This window comes from Staurois parvus, unplaced genomic scaffold (assembly GCF_062004578.1).
Source record: "Staurois parvus isolate SC_StPar_1 unplaced genomic scaffold, SC_StPar_1.0 ptg000426l, whole genome shotgun sequence".
NCBI lineage: Eukaryota > Metazoa > Chordata > Amphibia > Anura > Ranidae > Staurois > Staurois parvus.
This window is the reverse complement of record NW_028318222.1, coordinates 3,135,195-3,154,371: the sequence shown is the minus strand read 5'-3', so window position 1 is coordinate 3,154,371 and position 19,177 is coordinate 3,135,195. Positions and strand designations below refer to the sequence as shown.

The 19,177-nt window shown below is 46.6% G+C and overlaps 2 protein-coding genes across 2 annotated transcripts in view; one reads left to right on the top strand and one right to left on the bottom strand.

The window, feature by feature from the left end:
• Positions 1–11,026, bottom strand: part of MTHFD1 (methylenetetrahydrofolate dehydrogenase, cyclohydrolase and formyltetrahydrofolate synthetase 1) — a 101,850-nt gene extending 90,824 nt beyond the window's left edge. The window contains exons 1-2 of the mRNA XM_089687497.1: positions 10,859–11,026; positions 2,473–2,557 (exon numbers count right to left, since the gene is read on the bottom strand). Coding sequence (XP_089543623.1) covers positions 2,473–2,557; positions 10,859–10,896 — 123 coding nt within the window. The 5' untranslated portion in view covers positions 10,897–11,026. The remainder of the gene's footprint in view (positions 1–2,472; positions 2,558–10,858) is intronic.
• Positions 11,027–17,728: 6,702 nt separating this feature from the next.
• Positions 17,729–19,177, top strand: part of LOC149454481 (coiled-coil domain-containing protein 170-like) — a 72,892-nt gene continuing 71,443 nt past the window's right edge. The window contains exon 1 of the mRNA XM_089687496.1: positions 17,729–18,630. Coding sequence (XP_089543622.1) covers positions 18,511–18,630 — 120 coding nt within the window. The 5' untranslated portion in view covers positions 17,729–18,510. The remainder of the gene's footprint in view (positions 18,631–19,177) is intronic.

Below are 19,177 nucleotides of genomic sequence, written 5' to 3'. Positions count from 1 at the left end.
CTGCTGGGCGGAACATGCGGGTGTCACTGCTGGGCACCGATCATCAGGGCACTGATCATCAGTGCCCTGATGATCGGTGCCGATCCCCGCTCTGACAACTGCCGGTTCTCGGCAGTACTTTCCTCACGATCTGACAGCGTGAGGAAAGTGCAGCCGAGAACCGGCACTTGCATTTCCCTGTGATCAGCGCGTCATTGGACACCGTTGATCACGTGGTAAAAGGCCGGTGGGATCGGCCTTTCCCCACATCACGTGATCAGCTGTGTCCGCAGGAGAGCGCGTTCTGGGAGGACGTCATATGACGTCCACTCAGAACTGGCCGGCCGCGGTGAAGCCGTCATTTGGCTATGCGCGGTCGGCAAGAAGTTAATAAGACATTATCTACATAAAGAAATTTCAGAACAAAGTATTTTAAAAGTACAGTAATCTTTTTTAGCAATCCACTGACCACTGCTGCAGTGCTCTGTAAGCCATGAATGCAAAAATATAAATGCACTTTTTTTTATTTTAATGTGTGCGCAATTATTTTTTCCCAAAAAGGTGGACTATGATTTTAAAGTAAATTATACAACAGTAGTTAGACGGAAATTAAGTTGTTTTTTTTATCATAGAAATAAAACAGAGTAGTTAATAATAATATTTATTTTTTGCTAACAAAGTAAACACAAAACAAAGCAAAACACTGAAAAATATTTCTCCATTTGTAGCCAGGCATTGAGCTCTATTTGCATCTATAGATCCATCTATCTAGCAGAAATAGGCATGCCTTTGTTACAGTCAGGTTAGCAACAAGCAAACAGGCAGTGCTGGGCTCTCTTATTTGAAAGTCCAGCAGGATCTGCAAACTACTTGCTGTCATCTTGCAAATGGACCAAGTGCCAAATATTAAAGTAGAAATCCAGCATTCCTATCATTTTAAAGAGTTTGTTTGGGCCAAGCTGCAACATACTGTTTATGGACTTCTGAAGGTAAGCTGTGGTATCTGGGACCAAGCCGTCAGTAGCAGATCCTTTAAAGTGTTACTAAACCCACAACCGTAAAATCAGTCTGTATATGCAGTAAATCATGCTTGTTATACTCACTGTGGAACCTAAGGGGTTAATCCTCTGCATTATGTAAAAAGGATGTTTGATCCTGTCTTCTCTTATCCTCCCCTTCTTCCACATTTCCCATTTCATCTCCTGATAGAACAGAGCCTCAGGGACACTTTGCACATGCTCAGTTTGGTGTGTACTGCTAAATATTTTTTTCTTTTTCTTGGGAGGGTGCATGTTATCAGTACAGGGCAAATCAGCACTGTCCAGACAGAGGTCAGGGGTATACAATCTCAGCGGGCAGCGAGAGAATGAAAACCCCTCCTTCAAGCTTTAACCAGTGCTCTGCTGTACACTGATATAAGTCACAAGACTGCTCTAACTGCTGATGAGAAAAGGTATTTAGTAAAATACCTTAGTTTATATTTACTAAAATAATTGCATTTTCATGTTGTGTGTACTGCGGGAGACCTGATATAGTGAATGCAGGATCCTGGGTTTAGTAACACTTTAAATCTTGTAAGTTGAGAGGTGGGCCCTCCAAGGATTGGACTTGTTCTTCCAGCACATCCCAGTTGTTTGATTGGATTGAGATCTGGAGAATTTGGAGGCCAAAGTCAAAACCTCAAACTTGTTGCATTGCTCAGCCTATTCTTCAACCATATTTGCAGTGTGGCAGGGGCAATATCCTGCTGAAAGAGGCCACTGCCATCAGGGAATACCATTTCCATGAAGGTGTTAAAGTAACATCCACATGATTGGCAGAGCCCAAGGTTTCCCAGCAGAACATTGCTCAAAGCAACACACTGCCTCCGCCAGCTTGCCCTCTTCCCATACTGCATCCTGGTGCCATCTTCTCACCAGGTAAGCGACACACCCAGCCATCCACATGATGTAAAAGAAAACATGATTCATCAGACCGGCCATCTTCTTCCATTGTTCCGTGGTCTAGTCCTGGGCCCACTGTGGGAACGGGTCAGCATGGACACCCTACCCGTTCTGTAGCTACGCTGCCCCATACACAACTGTGATGCCCGTTTTTCCTGCTTTCAATACATTAACCTCAAGGACATCATGTTTCCTTGGTGCCCAATATATTTCCCTGACTTTCAGAGGTCATTGTAACGGGATAAGCAATGCTATTCCCTTGACTGTCAGTGGTCAATATTCTGGCTGATTGGTGTGCATATGTATATACAGTGCTGTGGTCCAGTGCCAGTATGGCTGACTTCAATCTGGCTGCAGGAATTAAAAAAAAAAAAGTCAGGCTAAGTGCTTCTCTGCCATTCAGGAGAGAGCTTGTATTATGATCAATGTATACAAGCCTCTCCTGATTGGCCAAAGTGGAAAGACGGGTGGATGACAGCACATTAGACAGAAAAGTCCTTTTTATTAAAGTTTTAATGTATTAACACAAACTGCCTTTTAGGCAACATACCTGTAAAATCGCCAGGCCGGGCCGGAATCCATTGTACTTCCCCTGCATAGCTTCCACTTCATTTTTCAAACGCTCTCTGACAAGTCTAGAACAAAACAGTTACATAAATTGAAATGAAAAGAATGTGGAAGATGAGCTTACCACATTTTGCATTAGAAGCAGCAGCAAGTGAGATAGAGTATGCCTCATTTCCTGGCTGGAAGACTTCCAGCATCATCAAGCGCTTTCCTCCCCAGCCTTACTGTCCCTGGCCCTCTTGCATGCATTAGATTTCAGGTCTTTCAATCATCAGGGCTCAGCATCACAGTGGGCATTACCTAGGGAGGTCTGCATGCAAATATAGTCTGCTTAGGAATGCACACTCCTCCAAATTGGCATCCACCCATCAGGGCAATACTTGAATATCTCCTCCAAAGAGTCAGCCCACTGTTTGCTTAAAGGCTGAGAGCTAAACAGTCATTACTGAGACAGGGTGGGGTGACGTTTTCGGGAAGCTAGGTACAGCACCCTGCCAGCCCATCCCCACCTGTCATGATCTGACTACACTGCCCAGAGAAGCACAGAGACAAGTGATTAGGTCATTGGATCTAAAATACGGTATGCAATGAGAACAGAAGCCATTATGATCTTCTCAAGCGCCATTTTAAAACAGCGACCGGTTACGATTTATGCGCATGATGCCCGTAATCATGCTGTCATTAGACCACACACATCCCAGGCAAGCTGTACAAAGCCAAAGTGGCTTCTGTGCCTTGTGACTGATGTGATGGTCAATGGCAGCAATCACCAATATGAACACTGATACTGCAACAGGTTTCCTTTAGGAATTTTTTGGTAAAACCAAAAAGAACGCAAGCTGAAAAAATGCTAGGAGGATGGAAAGTTCTAGTTACAACTCTGGTACTGATCGTATAACAATAGTCACACTTCACACTCACTTTCAGCAAGTGAACTGCCATGATATCCCTCTAATTCCCTATCTACAGAACAGAAACAGGGATCTCCAAATGAAGCAGTAACTACATTTCTTGCATTTACACAGTTGTCCCTGAGGGCATTTCGTAGCAAAAGTGGGGCTTTGTGTTAGACAGGCTTTACCTGTTTGGGCATTAGAGGGCTTCCCATCCCCCTAGAAGGGTAGACAGCCTAACTGGGGCCTGGCTTTTACTGACAGCTTTGACTCCATTTCCTGCCCATGTGACACCAGCATGAATAAATAAGTTGGGGGGGGGGGTACCAAGGAGGGAAAAACAGAAAAAAAAACAAAAAACTGGCAGGTTTTAACTCCTCTGAACATCTGTCCCCAATGGAGAGTGATGCTCATTGCCATCACTGCTTTTCCCGTTATCAGGTCAGGAAGCAAGGGGACATTTTACTATTGGAAATGCATAGGAGTGCATTTATTAAAAAAAAAAAATAATAATAATTGCAGAGCTACGAATCCTGCAAAACAGAATATACATTCACTCTGCGCCAGTTACAGCAAAATCGAATTTTACCAGTCTTTTTTCTCTCCAGGTCAGATGTTTTTATTAGAATTGCAGGAATCAAGGATCACATTATGGCCACTAGATGGAGCCGACATTTATAGTAAATATTTATCTCCCAGGGTCAACAGCTCCATCTAGTGCCTATAAAGTGCATGTAGTTTTACAAGACAAACGGCTTTGCAAATTTTTTTTAAATACACTCAATAAAGCAATAAAAAAAAATGGAAAGTCTGGACCTGATTATATACAGAAAAGAGATGTAAAACTTTATAATTAGCTTTGTATTGAGCAGTGAAGTATTATAACCCCTTCAATTGTTTTATTTATTTTGTTACTGCATTTGTGTCTGGTTGCAAAGACAAAATAAAAGGATAAATATCTTCAGAGTAAGCTCTGGTTCACACTAAAACAGTACAGGAAACCTGCGAGTTTCCCATGCTGCGTTCAAATACCACTGCCCTTGCGATTGGCAGCAGGTGTCAGTGCAATGCGAATGACACCCCCAAACAGTGTGTTTGCTTGCAGATTGCATGGTACAAAAATGACTATGTGATCCAGTGGAATTGAGTTTCTAAAATTGCTGTATGCACCACTTTGGTGCGGTGCAGTGCGTTTTGAGCCCATCCAAAATGAATGGGCTCAAATTACACCGCAATGAATCGCATATGAATTGCACCGGAGTGTGTTGCGATTCCTGTGCAATGTCTAGGTGATTTATAGAGCAAATGGGTACCAAGAGGAAATCCCAAATATAAGAGTTGTCATGGGAACAAATGGTGATTTCCAGTGGGGACACATGTTCTGGTGACCACTAAGGCAAGAATTCTCCTCACTCTGGGGACATTTCATCTCACTTCATCTTCAAAACAGGAAGTGAAGGGAAATCTCCCTATTGGGACTCAGACTGCAATCAATATCCTGATGGGTGTTTAACCCTTGCCCTCTCTAACCAAAACTAAAACGGGTTTTGGATTGACATACACCTTTAGATAAAACTGTCAGATCATGCTGGGAGTTATGTTACAATAGTTCCAAAAGTATTCTAAACATGATTTAAAAGGAAAAAAAAAAACAAGAAAAAAAAAAAACTTTAAATATCTGATTTAAGCAGAAGCCACCATTTTTCTGATTAGAGTTTGACCCCCTCCCCCCTTGACCTGATCAGAAACACAATCCCCCCTCCATTTCTTTGATCAGAGCAGAACCCCCCCATCCATTTTTTTGATCTGATTGGAACCCCCACCCCTCCCCTAATATCTCTGACCCGAGTGTAACCCTCCCATGCCCCCTAATATCTCTGATCTGAGCAGGACCCAAACCCACATCTGAGTCAAGTAGAACCCCCCTCCCCCCCAATATCTCTGATTCAAGCAGAGCCCCACAATATATCTGATCTCAGAAGAACCCTCATTTTCTGATCCAAACAGAACCCCCCCCCTCAATTTCTCTAATATGAGCAGAACCCCCCCATCTCTGATCTGAGCAGAACCTTCCACCTCTGATCTGAGCAGAACTCCCCCCCCCCCCATCTCTGATCTGAGCAGACCCCCCCCATCTCTGATCTAAACAGATCTTTATCTCTGGCATCTGACCGTCAGCAGTCACCTGATTTCACTGAACCCTGGTCACATGAATACCCAATTCTTCACACTTCACTACACATTACCAGTTTCCTATTCATCCGTTACATCTCTTATTAATCTATAGGGGTCAGTAGTGTGTTCAGCCAGTTCTAGATGTCCTGCAGTAACCTCAATCAGAACTCTTCGCTTAGAGAATAAGTATTTCCTGGTTTGTTTTCAGATCACAGAGCAGTACAGAGTACACGTCTTCTTGCATCTTTGTACTTGAATATGGATAAGCCACCAATTTGACATCTGCCCATTGAGAACAGAGCACTGTGCTGGCATCAAAGCCTGGCATGGCAATAATGATCCTGGTGCAACAACAAATGTTATCAGCAGGCATCACGCCACCTTGCTGCAGGGGAACAAGGGTCACCGCTGTTATTCTTTCCACTCCCACTACGCCCAGATCACCAGATCCTTGCATCACAGCAAGAACACAATGTAACTGGAGACTTAACCCCAGGTAGGGAAAAACAAAATATCACCATTCTGGGTGGGGGGGTTGGTTGTTGACTTTTAACCAATCAGAGTTGACATTACTTATTTTTCTCCATGTAGGAGTAAAAATAGATCACTACCTCCTATATATTCATACACAAGAACTCATCATGGAGAACAAATACCATTGTTACCCTCCAAAAATCAAGAAGGAAAAAAAAAAAAAGGATGGATTTCAGCTTGAGTTCTACTTTAATTGGTCCATGCATATCACAATCCATTAATAGGATCCTGTAGTTTAGGGGTCTGCAACCCCCAGAACCCGTGTCTGGACAGGCAGGTGATGCCATCTCCACCAGCATAGGAAATCATTGACTCTTACTGACTGATCTCTAGGCAGTGAAAGCAGGTGGCTTCAGAGGGATCCTACTTTATAAAAAAGCAATGAGAGAGAGAGAAAAAAAAAAAAATATATATATATTTTAACCGCCCCCCGCCCGCCATTTAAGGCAATGATGGGCGCAAGACGGTTCTCTCATTCTGGGAGGACGTCATAGGACTTCCTCCCACTCTAACTGAGCGTGTGCGGCGATCGGTGGTGCACTGTGTCCCTTGGACACAGCAGATCACCGATCAACAGAAAGGGCTGAAGATGTCGGGTCAGTCGTGATCAGCTGTGTCCAATCACAGCTGATCGTATGTAAACAGGGAAATGCTGGTTAACGGCATTTCTCTCCTCACAAGCTGTCACGCTGATAGCTCGAGAGGAGAGCTGGTAATTGGCATTCCACAGAGAGGACATGTACACGGATCATCAGGGCACTGATGATCAGTGTGCCCTGATGATCAGTGTAGCCCCAGCAGTGCCAGCTGTCAGTGTTCATCAATGCCAGCTGTCAGTGCCCATTAGTGCCACATCAATGCCACATGTGCCCATCTGAGCTGCCTTTCAGTGTCACCTATCAGTGCCCATCAGTGATGCCTATTAGTGCTTCCTCCACAGTGCCGCCTATCAGTGCCCATCAGTGCAACCTCATTAGCACACATCACTGAACGAGAAAAATCAATTAATTTACAAAATTTCATCACATAAACAAAGAAAAAAAACTTTTTTTTTCTTCAAAATTTCCAGTTGTTTTTGGTTTGTTTAGCAAAAAATAAAAAACCCAGAGATGATTATATACTACCAAAAGAAAGCTCTGTCTCAAAAAAAAAAAAAAAAAAAAAAAAAAAAAAGATAAAAATTTCATATGGGTACAGTGTGGCATGACTGTACATGGGTACAGTGTGGCATGACTGTACATATGAAAGTTTTTTTTTCTATGGGTACAGTGTTGCATGACCGCGCAATTGTCATTCAAAGGGTGACAGCGCTGAAAACTGGCCTGGGCGGGAAGGGGGTATAAGTGCCCTGTAGGCAAGTGGTTAAAGTTTACACAAATACAAAGTTTGCGAAGTCTTTTCTGCAACCAAATAAACCTCCATGCCTGTTTGCAATCTTCTACGGCACGTGCCGCTCAGTTTGCACCTCCGGCACAGTCCCTGTGTGTTGGGATGGCCGACTCTTGTGCAAGCAGAAGTGCTAGGTTGTTCTCTGTTAGCCAATCAAGATGGTTGAAGGGCCAGTTCACACTACATGCGTTTCAGTTGCTTTGTTTCTGCATCCAAAACGCACAGAAAGTAGGTGATATGGTTGTCAATGTCAAAGTTCACATCAATGCTTGCAGTTTCAGTGCGTTCTGGATACAGAAAAGAAGAAAAAAAAAAAAGTAAAACATGCTGCATTTTTTTCTGCACAAAACTGTACTGAAACGCGGTAAAACGCATCAAAAACACACTGGAACACACGTCCCTATATAAATTGAAGGAAAAGAGTGGAATAAAATGAACTGGAGTGCATAATAACGCACCAAAAATGAGCCACGCGTTTCCACAGTGTGAACCGGCCGAAGACCAATACCCAGAAGAAGCCACGGAGAAGATACCAGTCCCTTACGGACATCAAACTGTTGCAGAGTCCTGGTGTTGTTAGCACTGCCCGGACATTTGGCCACCACATCCAATTCCACCTGCACTCCCTGCTCTCCTCTGAATCTGCATCTCAGCCCTGTAGATAAAACAGGGCAGGGGTAAGATTTCCAGTGGGAGGTGTAAGGTGATCACCAGATCCAAGAGCTTAGAGCGCTGTTCCAGTGAAAATAAAATAAATAAATGTCAGCAGCTACAAAAACTGGAGCTGCTGAACTTACAAAACGGACACTCACCCGTTCTCGATCCTGTGGCGTCCACCCTGCTTCCCCAGCCACCGTGTTCCAGGTGCCGGCATCTTCATTGTGGGCACCCGGCTGTGACAGCTTGCGGCTTCACAACTGGGTGCCCACTGCGCTTTGTGAATGGTCCCGTAGTCTTCTAGGACTTGTCACGTGTCCCAAAAGACTACGGGAAGGGGGGGCAACTTCTGATCGCCTGGGCGATCGCAGCAGAAGTGGGAGTGGGTACCTGTCAATTTCAGGCACCCACACCCCAAAGGTGCCCATCTTTAACGGGGAGCGGCGGACCAGTCCTTAACTTCCCCTTTTGAGCGGAGCTTCGCTTTAAAATGTTATGAATTAGGAAAAAGGTAAAACGAAGATTATGAAGGAGGCTTGGAGACCAAACAACCAACTTCTGGACTATGTTAAAGAGGTTGTAAAGACTTAAAGTTTTTTTACAATCATGGATTCTATGCATGAAGATAGAAAACCATCCGTGTGCAGCTCTCCCCACAACTTCTGAGCCACATCTCAACCCAGTGCTGTGCATGAGAGCCTTGGCTTCCCTGAGTCTCTCTCTCCTCATTGGCTCCCACTGCTGTCAATCACAGAAAGTGAGGACAGGGCAGGACTGAGCCATGCTCTGTGTGCCTTAGGCCCCTTTCACACGGGCGTTCCGTTTTTTTCTTTGAAAAACCGTGACTGAATTGATGGAACAAAAGAAAAACAAAATCAGTTTACATCAGTTTTTTACATTCTTAACCAATGCAATAACAGACAGTATGTCCGTTTACAGGTTTTTGGTTTATTTCACTGAAGAAAAATAGGGCTTTCTTCTGTTCAGAAAAAAAAAATGGATGTTAACAGATGCGGACATAAACGGATGTAAACAGATGATCATCCGCAAGTCCATAGAAATGCATGGGTGTCAGTTTTACATGCGTAAACGGACAGATGAAAACCCCATGTGTAAGGACCCTAATAGATACAGAGAGTGGGACTTGGGAGCGATCCCACACAAGAGCCCCCCTCCCGAACAAGCACCATCCTATGGGGGCACTGAGTGTGGGGGTATTTGGGGGGGGGGGGGGGGAACCAGAAGCGCCAGCAGGGGACTTGAGAAGAGGATCAGGGCTGCTCTATGCAAAACCATTGCACACAGCAGGTAAGTTTAAATTTTGTTTTCTTTTTTTAAACCCAAGTCTTTAATTTTCCAGCTCACTGGGGTTGATGGCTAGTCTGAGGTCTGAAGTTGCACGCATTTGGGCTTTTTATAGCCGACCTGGGGTCCCGAAGGCGCACGCCCCGACGGCCAACCTGGGGTCCCGAAGGCGCACGCCCCGACGGCCAACCTGGGGTCCCGAAGGCGCACGCCCCGACGGCCAACCTGGGGTCCCGAAGGCGCACGCCCCGACGGCCAACCTGGGGTCCCGAAGGCGCACGCCCCGACGGCCAACCTGGGGTCCCGAAGGCGCACGCCCCGACGGCCAACCTGGGGTCCCGAAGGCGCACGCCCCGACGGCCAACCTGGGGTCCCGAAGGCACACGCCCCGACGGCCAACCTGGGGTCCCGAAGGCGCACGCCCCGACGGCCAACCTGGGGTCCCGAAGGCGCACGCCCCGACGGCCAACCTGGGGTCCAAAGAGTGACACATTTGGGCTTATCATAGGAGATCTGCGGTCCAAGGGCGCATGCATTGGTGGGCGATCTGGGGGTCACCGGTAGGGTTGGCCATCAGAATACAACAGAAGCAGCATGAGATCTGTGCTCCCATATAGCATGGCTGGAAGAACTTGTTTTATTGAAGAGTGTATGGCCAGATACATGTCAATACATGATCAATGTCTTTCCCAAGAAATTTCCTCCATAAGAAATAATCTATCTATAGTAGATAACCTGATATATACACACACATATACATACACACAGGACAGCAGATCTCATTTGACAGTTGGAGGATTCAACTCAAATTCTCCATCACCTCTCTTATCTCCGTGTGATCTCACAATCTGACAAAGATACGACCTTATCCCTGAACAGAGTCTCAGTGCTGCCGATTGACCGATCATTTTCTGCCCTGGCTGATGAGCTGTTTGATTGAGTCCAGTGTATGGAGAGCAGAAGATACATTACAGCCCATTGATTGAATGGCGCAGTGATCAGATAATGGAGGTGTGTAGGACCACCAGGCTACCACTACATGTGACAATTGGACCAACAACCAAGGTTAGATTCACCTAAACTGAGCAATAATCTATCACTTGTTTGTAAATCTCCAGCAGATTGTACAATGTTTGGTCAGCTGAAGAGATCCAAGGGGGGGGGGGGGAATAAAAATACTACCCCCCCCCCCCCAATGGCAATGTCTCCAGAACTGAGGAGACCCCTGACAGCACAGTTAACCCCTTCCACGCCACTGATCTCAACTCCTACACTCCATCATTCATGCAATTAACCCCCTGTGTGCCGAGACGCCGAACTCTGTCCCTTTCCTTTTATTTTTTTTACCCCCCCCCCCTTGCACACACTGTGGCAGGACCCCCAAATCTGACAGATGAACCCCTCCAGCACACTCACCCGGAGACCACCTTCCCGCTGAGGACCTGGGCCGGCATGCTGTCAGCACAGTACACGGGGACTCGGCTCCACAAGGCTCCGATGGTGCAGCTCCGCCCGGGATCTGTACACAGACACAGGACACAACTGTCTACCCTCGTGGTGGCAAGAGGTTCGGACGGCGCATGCGGGCCCCGGACAAAGAGGCGGAGGCACCCAGCATGTGGGCGGGGACAATAGGCATAGCCCGACCCCCTGGAGATAATCAGAGTCATCAGTTGCCGCTACAGAATGACAGCAGGGGAGTGGGAGGGGCTATGGGTGGTCACATGGCGGGGAAGCGGAGTGCTGTTGGCTCTTGTGAGGGAGGTGGCGCTAAAAAGGCGCAGGCAGGGGTTCGAAGGCGAAAGCAGGCACAATGAGGGCGACCCGAGGGGGGCCATAGGCGCTAACGGGGCGTCCAGATGGAGAAAAAAGGGGCTGAGGTGCCCCTAAAACAAAACAGGCGCTAATGCCACACGGTGACTAAAGTAGGAAATATGCGCCATGGGGTGCCGCCTCATCCCTCTAAAACAGAACACACGAATCCCACAGGTTCTGGGGCCGATGTAATGCAGATTCAGGAGTTTACGGGGATGAGGTGGCCCGCGTGCCACGTGAGAAAACGTGTGAAAAGTTGTTATTAGGCGTTATAAGGGCGCAAAGGGGAAAGGAGCCCAAAAGGCTCCCAGCAGTGCGAATGGTGCTTATGGGGTACATAAGGTGAACGTTGTGTGTATGGGGCGCCCAGGTGGGAAACACTAATTTCAATGACTGGGCCCTATTCCATCCATTAATATCAATGACGGGGCCCTATTCCATCCACTAATTTCAATGACGGGGCCCTATTCCATCCACTAATATCAATGACGGGGCCCTATTCCATCCACTAATATCAATGACGGGGCCCTATTGCATCCACTAATTTCAATGACGGGGCCCTATTCCATCCACTAATATCAATGACGGGGCCCTATTCCATCCACTAATATCAATGACGGGGCCCTATTCCATCCACTAATAGCAATGATGGGGCCCTATTCCATCCACTAATTTCAATGACGGGGCCCTATTCCATCCACTAATATCAATGACGAGGCCCTATTTGATCCACTAATATCAATGATGGGGCCCTATTCCATCCACTAATATCAATGATGGGGCCCTATTCCATCCACTAATATCAATAATGGGGCCCTATTCCATCCACTAATAGCAATGATAGGGCCCTATTCCATCCACTAATATCAATGACGAGGCCCTATTTGATCCACTAATATCAATGATGGGGCCCTATTCCATCCACTAATATCAATGATGGGTCCCTATTCCATCCACTAATAGCAATGATGGGGCCCTATTCCATCCACTAATATTAATGATGGGCCAATATTCTTTCCAGTGATAGCAATTATTGAGCACTACTCCCTACTGACCACAGGCACTACTACTCCTCCTTCTACTGACCACAGGCACTATTCCTCCTACTGACCACAGGCACTAGTACTTCTCCACCTACTGAGCACAGGCACTACTACTCCTCCTCCTACTGACCACAGGCACTAGTACTTCTCCACCTACTGACCACAGGCACTACTACTCCTCCTCCTACTGACCACAGGCACTACTACTCCTCCTCCTACTGACCACAGGCACTACTAGTCCTCCTACTGACCACAGGCACTACTACTCCTCCTCCTACTGACCACAGGCACTACTACTCCTCCTACTGACCACAAGCACTACTACTCCTCCTCCTACTGACCACAGGCACTACTCCTCCTCCTCCTACTGACCACAGGCACTACTAGTCCTCCTACTGACCACAGGCACTACTCCTCCTCCTCCTACTGACCACAGGCACTACTACTCCTCCTTCTACTGACCACAGGCACTACTACTCCTCCTGACCACAAGCACTACTACTCCTCCTCCTCCTACTGACCACAGGCACTACTCCTCCTCCTACTGACCACAGGCACTACTACTCCTCCTCCTACTGACCACAGGCACTACTACTCCTCCTACTGACCACAGGCACTACTACTCCTCCTCCTACTGACCACAGGCACTACTACTCCTCCTCCTACTGACCACAGGCACTACTACTCCTCCTACTGACCACAGGCACAACTACTCCTCCTACTGACCACACACACTACTACTCCTCCTACTGATCACAGGCACTACTACTCCTCCTACTGACCACACACACTACTACTCCTCCTACTGATCACAGGCACTACTACTCCTCCTCCTACTGACCACAGGCACTACTACTCCTCCTCCTACTGACCACAGGCACTACTACTCCTCCTCCTACTGACCACAGGCACTATTCCTCCTCCTACTGACCACAGGCACTACTACTCTTCCTCCTACTGACCACAGGCACTATTCCTCCTCCTGCTGACCACAGGCACTACTACTCCTCCTCCTACTGACCACAGGCACTACTACTCCTCCTCCTACTGACCACAGGCACTACTACTCCTCCTGACCACAAGCACTACTACTCCTCCTCCTACTGACCACTGGCACTACTCCTCCTCCTACTGACCACAGGCACTACTACTCCTCCTACTGACCACAGGCACTACTACTCCTCCTCCTACTGACCACAGGCACTACTACTCCTCCTACTGACCACAGGCACTACTACTCCTCCTACTGACCACACACACTACTACTCCTCCTACTGATCACAGGCACTACTACTCCTCCTCCTACTGACCACAGGCACTACTACTCCTCCTCCTACTGACAACAGGCACTACTACTCCTCCTCCTACTGACCACAGGCATTACTACTCCTCCTCCTACTGACCACAGGCACTATTCCTCCTCCTACTGACCACAGGCACTACTACTCCTCCTCCTACTGACCACAGGCACTATTCCTCCTCCTGCTGACCACAGGCACTACTACTCCTCCTCCTACTGATCACAGGCACTACTACTCCTCCTCCTACTGACCACAGGCACTACTACTCCTCCTCCTACTGACCACAGGCACTACTACTCCTCCTACTGACCACAGGCACTACTACTCCTCCTCCTACTGACCACAGGCACTACTACTCCTCCTACTGACCACAGGCACTACTACTCCTCCTACTGACCACACACACTACTACTCCTCCTACTGATCACAGGCACTACTACTCCTCCTCCTACTGACCACAGGCACTACTACTCCTCCTCCTACTGACCACAGGCACTACTACTCCTCCTCCTACTGACCACAGGCACTACTACTCCTCCTACTGACCACAGGCACTATTCCTCCTCCTACTGACCACAGGCACTACTACTCCTCCTCCTACTGACCACAGGCACTATTCCTCCTCCTGCTGACCACAGGTACTACTACTCCTCCTCCTACTGACCACAGGCACTACTACTCCTCCTCCTACTGACCACAGGCACTACTACTCCTCCTACTGACCACAGGCACTACGCCTCCTCCTACTGACCACAAGCACTACTACTCCTCCTCCTACTGACCACAGGCACTACCACTCCTCCTCCTGCTGACCACAGGCACTACTACTCCTCCTACTGACCACAGGCACTACTACTCCTTCTCCTACTGACCACATGCACTACTACTCCTCCTCCTACTGACCACAGGCACTACTACTCCTCCTACTGACCACAGGCACTACTACTACTCCTCCTACTGACCACAGGCACTCCTCCTCCTCCTACTGACCACAGGCACTACTACTCCTCCTCCTACTGACCACAGGCACTACTACTCCTCCTCCTACTGACCACAGGCACTACTACTCCTCCTCCTACTGATCACAGGCACTACTGCTCCTCCTCCTACTGATCACAGGCACTATTCCTCCTCCTACTGACCACAGGCACTACTACTCCTCCTCCTACTGACTACAGGCACTACTGAACACCACACCTGAGACCTTACTCTCACTAATGTTGGGCCTGAGACTTTTTCTACCCCCGCTGGCTACAATTTGGCCCCCTAAGTCCTCATGCACACGGGACATTTTTACAGCGGCTGTTTTTGGCTTTTGTGGTTTTTCTACAGCCAGTAAACTCCTCGGCATTTTATCCTATGTGCCGATGCACACATAGACTGTAATCAGCATTTTTTGTGGCTGGAAAACCCCCCAGAACTAGTGCGTTTCTAGAGGAGTTTTTTGTTTTTCTACAATCAAGTTTATTTATTATTTATTTTTGGTCACTTATACACTCGTTTATCACTGGCACTTTTATTACACTTTGTGTTATGCAGATGTTTGTATATTTTTGTCCATTGCTTTGATTTTTCACCGGTTGTTTTTTAGTGGTTCCTATACTCCTACACTTGGGTGTGGGGTTTATTTATTTATCTATTTATTTATTTGTTCACTGAGTAGCACAGCACCAACCCACTGTATATATTTCTGTCACTATTGGGATTATAGTCCGATGTCTGCGGCCACTTGGCGGTGATTATAGTTACCTGGCAGTGCAGGAGGATTTTTTTTATTTGTCGTTCAGCCCTATAACATCATGTTTTGTGTGAGAGCAGTGCGAATGAGCCCTGGAGATGAATTCCAGGTATGGTGTGTGTTGCATAGTTACGTTGATCCAGCTTGGAGCAATGTTAGTATACATATTCTACACCAGTGAGATGTCCAAAAGGAGAATTGATGTAGTAGCCAACACTACTACAATGATCCTCGCTGTCTTCCTGATCCTGTGCCGAGCACCTGCCCTGCTGCATAGTATCCTCAGGTGGTCACCCACATAGCATGGGAGCCATTCACAGAACACCTTGAATTTTTCATAATGAATACAAAGCATTCTCTTATTGGATGAGGTGGGGTGGTGATGGCATGATCTCCACCCTGTCCAATTAGAGAACGTCTTGTTTTCATTGAGAAAAATACAAGGCATCCTCTGAATGTCACCCCCTGTGGTCACTACACAGCAGGTCTTGGTGCCAGATCTGGAAGAGAGCAAGGATCACTGTAGAAGCAGTGGCTACTAAAGTGATATACAGTGTTCACAGGGAACCCACAGGTATGGAATATGCATACTAAACATTGATCCAAGCTGGAACATACCTATACAGTATAAATCATACCTGGAATTCAGCTTTTTAGTTCAGCATACATGTTACAATCTGATTTTACAATTTCCTTTAAAACATAACTATACTCACCTTAGCTCAAGCACAGTGTCATCCCAGAGCTCCCCATCTGGCCAATAACTTCAGGTGGCCGGCTTTTGGGTCTCGATTGCCGGCCACTGTCACTGGCAGGGTGGGAATGATGTCACTCCTGCGCATGCGTGGGAGTTCAGTCAGATTTGGTATTGCATGTGTGCCCCTTACTGTACAGGGACAGACAGGCAGGTAAGTAACTTTAACGCAGAAGAGACAAAGCAAGTTTCTTCTGCAATAAAATTCCTGCCTGTTCACCATTTTTTTTTTTTTTTTTTTAGAGTAAAATTCCACTTTGAGTCTACCAACAAGTATGTAGTACAGGGGCCCTCCTGATTAGATACACATTGATTGAATGGTGTGGGTAGGGCCTCTGAATACACTTCTGTAAATTTAATGAAGATTATACAAAGATTGCACGGTTGGATTGTAATGTGTATAGTGATAGATTTTTTTTCTAGTACAGTAAGGGAGTTTTAAAACCCTCCCAGGGTTTTTCTTGTTTTGAGTCAAATTGGGTAATTACCTTCACTTCCTGTCCCACACATACCACAGGAAGTTAGAGGAAATCTCTCCAAAATAGGAGACAAATGTCCCCAATGGCAGAGTTTTCCTGTTCTGGTGCCAACTCAAATTTTTAGGCCTTCCCTCACTTTGTGTCCCAGAGACAATGGTGACTAGGACAGATAGAGAGAGTACATTTCTCCAGCAGGGTCACAAGACCCGATAGGGGTACTAATCTTTCCCTACTCTATCCAATACACAAACAATGTCGATACTTTGGGCTTATTCATACTAGCAGGCAGGAGTTAGGTCTCGTTCACACTGTCTGCAATCTAAGTTCTCCGTTTAGTGAGTGGAGAGCAGGGGCAGACTGATTATTTGAAAACTCGGGCACTGCCCGAGGGCCCGGGGTCAATAGGGGGCCCCATGAGATGCCCCTGGTACCTTTTTCATAGACTTTTTTGAGTTTGGGCAAGGACACAGGGGCCCCATGATCCCCTATTGCCCAGGGGCCCCATGAGTTGTCAGTCCGCCCCTGGTGGAGAGATGTCAATTTTGTGCTGCTGTCATAGGACAGTGTATGTGCGTTTTACAATGTTTAGTTTTTAGAAATTGGAAATCGGAATTTCAAATAGCTGTAAAACCAGACAGTCAATTCTTCCTTACTTTATGTAAAGCTAAGGAAAGTTGTTATGGCAGTTTGCAGCTGAACGCTATACCAAGTTGTACTTTAGTGCCGGTTCACATATATGCGGATTGGATGTGGTGTGACCCGCATCCAATCTGTATGACATGTGAAATAATGCTTCCTATGGTGCCTGTTCACATATGTCCGTTGCACTGGCAGTGCGGATTGAAAAAGAGTTGGATTTCTTAGCAGTGCGGTCCGGTTCAGGTGTGGATTATATTGACTTTTACCCTAGGTTCAACCTAAGCGTTATCTGCAGCGTTTTGCAGAAACGCAGTACAGTCCATTTACCATTATTTCCTTTGGGACATGTTCACACCTGTGCGTTTTTTGGAGATGTTCAGGGACTTTTTCGAACGCAAAAAGTTGCATTTTTGTTCTTATAGACTTCAATGGAAACGTTGCAGAAAACCATGTATTGCATTTTTGCTGCATTTTTGCCATGTTTTGCATTTTAAATCTGCCTAACAATAAGAAAAATTAAAAAAAAAAAAACAAAAACGCAAAACAAATAAAAAATGTGGCAAAAACGCAATGCAGAAACAGCTCAAAAACAACCTGCATAGGTGTGAACCTAGACTTATGGAAACCACTTCTGGATCGCACATGTCATGAGTTTGTGACCACAATTTCAGGCTGGTTTTCTCTCTTCCAATCCTGACTTGAACATTCGAATGACTGCTTTTCAGTTCTCACTGAAACTGTAGCTGTCAAGCCTCACCGCACATATGAGAATCAGCACTTGGGGCCCTGTCCGTTTAGGCATACATTTCCGGAACGCAGGTCCTCTGTATTCCAGAACCTCTACCCTGAACTGATGTGGCCCTAAATGCCTGTACCACCCAATACAGCGTTCAGCCTCAGCCTGCCATAGACTTTGACAGGCTCCCTGCAGTGGTTCTGAACACTGCACATGTCCCTCCCGGGTGCATTGAAACTCTTGGAGGGACACGCTGCAGCTGAATGCCCCGTGTGCAAGGAGCCTAATCCGATGCTGCAAAGGGGCAGGCCTGCACTATAGAGAAATGTGAGGAATAAACAGTAGTGCATTGTAAATACATATTAGCGTCACCAGGATGCATGGACTTGGTGACAAGAAGTTACTACAACAGTCAGGTAGGAGGATAGGTGTTGTCAGGTCCCTATAGGAACATGCACCGCCCTCTGCTCTGCTAATAGTAACCTGTGTGCATCCATCCCTCAGCTACAAGCCTGTTCTACCTGTGTGTATCGGGGCACAGAAATCTCAGCTCCCCTGCCAACATGTCTGATGTCTCCAATCCGTACAGCTATGACGACAGGATTGACAGGCTCTTCGACACCAGTGCATCCCCCAGCAGAACTCGACCTAAGTTTGGAGATTCACGCAAGAAATTTTATGAGGTACTGTGTGAATGGGATACTGAATGATAAGTCATCGCAATGGGTTCCACACATGACTCCTACACCCGTATATTCATGCAGATGGCTGTGTTTCTGTGCTTGGGGAGTGACAGGTTTCCATTACAACCAGCCTGGCAAAATCAATGATGGGGGGGAAAGACGCAGGATCTTCCCACACATTCCAGTGTGTACATCTGTACAGAGACGCATAGCTTTGGTTGTAGTCTGTCGATCCTTGTACAGATATAAACACTGGGATGTGAAGGAAGATCCGTACAGTCTCTGCATCTTTCCACCTGTCATTGATTATGACAGGCTGGCTGTACTAGACACCTGTCACTCTCCAGGCACATAAACACAGCCCTCTTCATGTATGTACGGGTCTCTGTGCCCATGTGCATAAACCCTTATGGTGGCCATACATGCTTCACATTTCTTATCTGTTCAATGTGATCAAAATGATCAAATCCACAAATAACTGAATAGACAAAACTTCCTTTCCAATTGATTTAGAAAACTGAGTTGAATGGCCAGGGTGATAAATTAT